At 40.8% G+C, this 4,806-nt stretch overlaps 1 protein-coding gene across 2 annotated transcripts; it reads left to right on the forward strand.

Moving 5' to 3' along the window:
• Window positions 1-1,843: 1,843 nt before the first annotated feature.
• LOC106607501 (eukaryotic translation initiation factor 1) lies at window positions 1,844-4,317 on the forward strand. Of its 2 annotated transcripts, XM_014204503.2 has the most exons (4): window positions 1,845-2,107; window positions 3,036-3,199; window positions 3,289-3,390; window positions 3,607-4,317. In XM_014204503.2, exons 1-4 carry the CDS (start codon window positions 2,077-2,079, stop codon window positions 3,649-3,651), a joined length of 342 nt encoding a protein of 113 aa, XP_014059978.1. In that variant the 5' UTR covers window positions 1,845-2,076; the 3' UTR covers window positions 3,652-4,317. The 2 variants fall into 2 exon arrangements, with proteins under 2 accessions (XP_014059980.1, XP_014059978.1); XM_014204505.2 differs by lacking the exon at window positions 3,289-3,390 and having other exon boundaries at window positions 1,844-2,107.
• The last annotated feature ends 489 nt before the right edge of the window (window positions 4,318-4,806 follow it).

Below are 4,806 nucleotides of genomic sequence, written 5' to 3' on the forward strand. Positions count from 1 at the left end.
GATTAGCTTTTCTGCATCATTTATGGACAAAAAGTTTCAGATTTTTGCAATGTTACAATGATGGAAAAAAAGCTGTCCTTGAAATATTCTTGATAATGTCCGTCAAATGAGAGATCAGGGTCCAGAGTAATGCCGAGGTCCTTCACAGCTTAATGTGAGACGACTGTACAACCATCAAGATTAATTGTCAGATCCAACAGCAGATGTCTTTGTTTCTTGGGACCTATAACTAGTATCTCTGTTTTGTCCGAGTTTAAAAGTAAAACATTTGGCGCCATCCACTTCCTTATGTCTGAAACAAAGGCTTCCAGGGTAGGCAATTCTGGGGCTTCACTATGATGGGCTCTAAAACTAGACTGAAGCATTTCGTATGCATTATTTGTCTTTAGGAAGGTAGTGAGTTTTTTTTTAATGTTGAGAGGAATGGGAGATTCGATATTGGCTGATTGTTTTTTGCATTTTCCAGGTCAAGGTTTAGCTTTTTCAAGAGAGGCTTTATTACTGCTACTTTTGGTGAGTTTGGTACACATCCTGAGGATAGGGAGTAATTTATTATGTTCAACATAGGAGGGCCAAGCACAGGAAGTAACTCTTTCAGTAGTTTAGTTGGATAAGGGTCCAGTATGCAGCTTGAAGGTTCAGGGGGCATGACAATTTTCATGAATGTGTCAAGCGATACAGGATTTAAAATCTTTATCCTTGTCCTGGCAGTTCTGTGCAGACTCAGGACAACTGAGCTTTGGAGAAATACACACATTCAAAGAGGGGTCCGTAATTTACTTTCTAATGATCATGACCTTTTCGTCTAAGAAGTTCATGAATTCATCACTCCTGAAGTGAAAGCCATCCTCTCTTGGGGAATGCTGCTTTTTAGTTAGCCATCTAAACTCCCTTCCTCGTTTCCAGTTCATGTTCCTCACCTCTGTAAATATTCTATTGATTTAGATTTTTATGTTGATTTTTATGTTTTTCCACAGGACCTTAGAAAGACAAGACAATATAGAAATTATATTAGTAAATATTTATGATATTCTGTGTTACATTTCTGTCTCACAAATACATTTAGGCACTACTGTGTTGTGTTACACAAGAAAACTAACATTTCAAAGTGACTCTGATTTATAAAAGTGGGCCAACAATAAATACAGAATATTACCTGAAGTTGTTGTAGGGTCCTTTTTGTTAACTTTTTCATTTGAGTTGAATTGATGAATATTTGTTCTCGGTAATCGAGTGGTTTGACACAAATCACTTCAAGAGGGTTTTTTCAAAGTCACTGAAATTCTTTGAACGTGTTCTTTTACCACTGTTCATTGTTAGGGTAAGTGTAGGAACGTCCCAAGGATCCCAGATAGAACTGTCCCATCAGACAGATAAACAGCAGCTCGAGTTTTCAAGCGAGGCCGTATTTACATTTTAGACGCAGGCCATTGGCTGCCTTAATCAAGAGGGGTGTTACAAATGGACATTTCATGAGAAAGGGTGCATGAATTAAAGGTGCCAACACATTTTATAGTCATCATAAGAATGTTTTTTTTTTAATGTCATATACAAAAAGATCAGCAACTCCCTCGAGGGGGATCGACCAACTTCACGTTTATCGGCTTCGGCCCACCACCTAAGATGAAAGGATAAGACTTTAATTATTTTGTAAAAACAGAAGTATATGAGTTTTCATATAATACCGAAAATAGAATAATGGACCACTGACCATTGTTTCATCTACGCATTACATTGCTTTATTAAGGAATTTAGATATTTGTGCTGTAGTTTTTATGTAACCTAGGTTGCAGGTGTTGTTGGTATTTTCCCCTCTGAAATACCAAGATAATTACGTAATTTTTCCAGTAAAATAGGGTGTGGCGTGGTGCACGTCCCTACGTGCGGGGAGGCGCTATAAAGGGTTGTTTTCCACTTTGCAAGCTAAACAATCTCCATTTTGTGAGAGCCTTTCAGAAGACAAAAACGTCGTCCCGGTGAAAAGGGAGATTCACAGAACAACAACACAAAAACAAATAAATTAGACCAGTCGATCGCTAATCAGTTATTATCCGAAAGGAAAGGAAATCTTATCGTATGTCCGCTATCCAGAACCTCCAAACTTTCGGTAAGACATTTCAACCATCTCGGCTAACGCGGGGTCGAAAATGTGGGGGAAGGGCGCTTGCTAACGTTAGCTAGCATTTGCAAACATTTTGTCAACGTTCCAACTAAATATAGATAACGTTTTGATTTTAATATTCATGAAACATCTGGTTAATTATAGTGAACATTTCCTCCCGATTAGAATTACGTTATATTAATAGTTTGACTTTTGCTGACGTTCTTTGGCTAACAGCCATCCGACTTCAACTAGGCCGAAGTTAATTTCCTTGTTTAGGCCCCAACACGGATTTTGTAGCCAGTATATCAAACTAGGCAATTGTAGATACATTGATCAATGTACAATAACGTTACCGATTCCGGAGAGTAACTCGTTCTTACTGTCTGTAGTTATCAACAATGGACTTAGTATGAATGTACATGTTTGCCCCAATCTGTCTGTAATACGACTTTGTCGGAAAGGGCTTTGTGTTAAAATGTAAACTATTTTTAAGGGCAAATAGCCAGGTACAATAGTCCCGCTGAATTATGCTTCTCCGACATTTGACTTCCTTTCGAATTTTTTTCAATTTTGCCGGAATGATTGGCTATCAGGACTGAGGGGTTTTGCTTTCTCCCGTGTCACAAACCTCAATTCCGGATAAATATAGGTCTGCGCAGATGAGCCACCCAATCTTGGTGGGACCATTTTCTAGAATCTTATTTCCATGTAACTTGCTGATATGCGTCCTGCGCGTTGGTTTGCTTGGTCCTGAGACTCGTGGCTAAGACGTTACGTCACTAGTTCATCGGCCTCGATCTTTTGTTAGCTAGGTCAAAATACTGCCATTTTAGCTATCACTTTAGGTTGCTTCCTTGTATTTTTAGGTGTTTGTTTTTGAATTATGTTTTAAGTAGTGTGATTTTGTTTTTAAATGGTATTCTCCCCACAGACCCCTTTGCTGATGCAACTAAGGGTAATGACAGGCTCCCATCTGGGACTGACGACTACATCCACATAAGAATCCAGCAGCGTAACGGCAGGAAGACTCTGACCACGGTCCAGGGCATAGCCATCGACTATGATAAGAAGAAGCTAGTCAAGGCCTTTAAGAAGGTATGTTATGGCAGGGAGTTGAGACACTGACACTAGTTGGGTCTTGTTTTGTTCTGCTGGCTATTTGAGTAGCTTTGCTTTGTCAACAGAAATTTGCCTGCAATGGGACAGTGATTGAGCACCCAGAGTATGGGGAAGTGATTCAGCTGCAAGGTGACCAGCGCAAGAATATCTGCACGTTTCTGATTGAGGTAGGTTTGACTCTTGTCCCTGCTATTGCACATTGCACCCAGCGTATACTATACACTTGTGTGTACTAAGTGGTCATATGTCATGGCCCCTACAGAAGGCTCTCATAGAAAAGCCCCTGTTTGTAAATAGTCTAGCTGTGACGGTAGCAAATGTTCTGTGACTGGAGTTCAAAGTTATTTTGTGTCATGTCTCTTCTCCCCTCATCCCACTTCCAGATTGGTCTGGCGAAAGAGGAGCAGCTCAAGGTCCACGGATTCTAGAAGCTTTCTGCAGCCCCCTCTCCCCTGGTCCTGACACTTTCCTGTGCTGCAATCACCGCAGCCCCTTTAAGCTAATGATGAATACCTCTGAATTGAGACACTTTACTACCAGTTTAACTCCCCCCTCATATGGGAGCAGTCCAGTGCAAACATGGACAAATGGCTTGACGGATGCGGGATGAGTGGTGGTGTAGTTTTTTTTTTTCCTTAAACTTTTTCGTTTGCCATGTGAAGGGCACAATTCCATGTAACACTTTTTGTTTTGTACGAGTTTCAATAAAATGATCAACCGCCACATGCGGTATCCTGTGGTGGTGTGGGATTTGGGGGGGGGGGGGGGGCTTAACTGCGGTTCCAATGTATTGTGGGGTTGCCTGTGTCAAGGTTACGGAAGAGTGCGGCTGAAGTTCTGACCATCACAGCCCCATCTACGAGGCGAGTTTGTGCTTTTTTTTTTTTACAAAAAATTGAAATATGCATAATTTTCTGAAGCTGTAATACTACTTAGATTTTATTTTAACTATAATGAAAAGTACTGCTCTACCTGGATGTCAGATGACTGGTGTTATGGAGCAAGTCTGCTTAAAGCCATGTTAGGCTTGACACTGAGCTACCAACTCAAAATGGAGAGGGGGGATATTTTATTGAATAAATATTTGAAATTGACATCTTGTTTCATGGGGTACAATTATTTGATAAGTGGTGTTTGCAGTGGCATACCACTACGAAGGCACCGTACAATAGTTTGATATGCCGATTTGTCCAATATTGCCGTGTTTAAAAATGGCAAAAAGCCAACTTTGCTTATTGTACATGGCGTGTTGTGAGTGGGGGAGTGTCGTCATACTAGTGCTAATGGCTGTTTTACATGGAGATGTAATGTTCTATTGACCTTTGAATGCACTGACTCTGGATTAGAGCTGTAAAAAGGAAAAGCGGTATGGGCTGGAAGTGAACCACTACATGTCACAGGTTCAGCCAGTGTCTTGAACTAGGTCGGTAAAGTCTGGCTGACTCAAAATGAATGGTGGGGGGGCATTCGTTACATGATATGGGTGCAGTTTGAGAACATCCCAAAAAGCTGCAAATCAAACTTTAGGGCTCCTGAGTGGCATAGCTGTCTAAGGTACTGCATCAGTGCAAGAGCTGTCACTA

The sequence above is a fragment of the Salmo salar genome, chromosome ssa06 (genome assembly GCF_905237065.1).
Source record: "Salmo salar chromosome ssa06, Ssal_v3.1, whole genome shotgun sequence".
NCBI classification, from domain to species: Eukaryota; Metazoa; Chordata; class Actinopteri; order Salmoniformes; family Salmonidae; genus Salmo; species Salmo salar.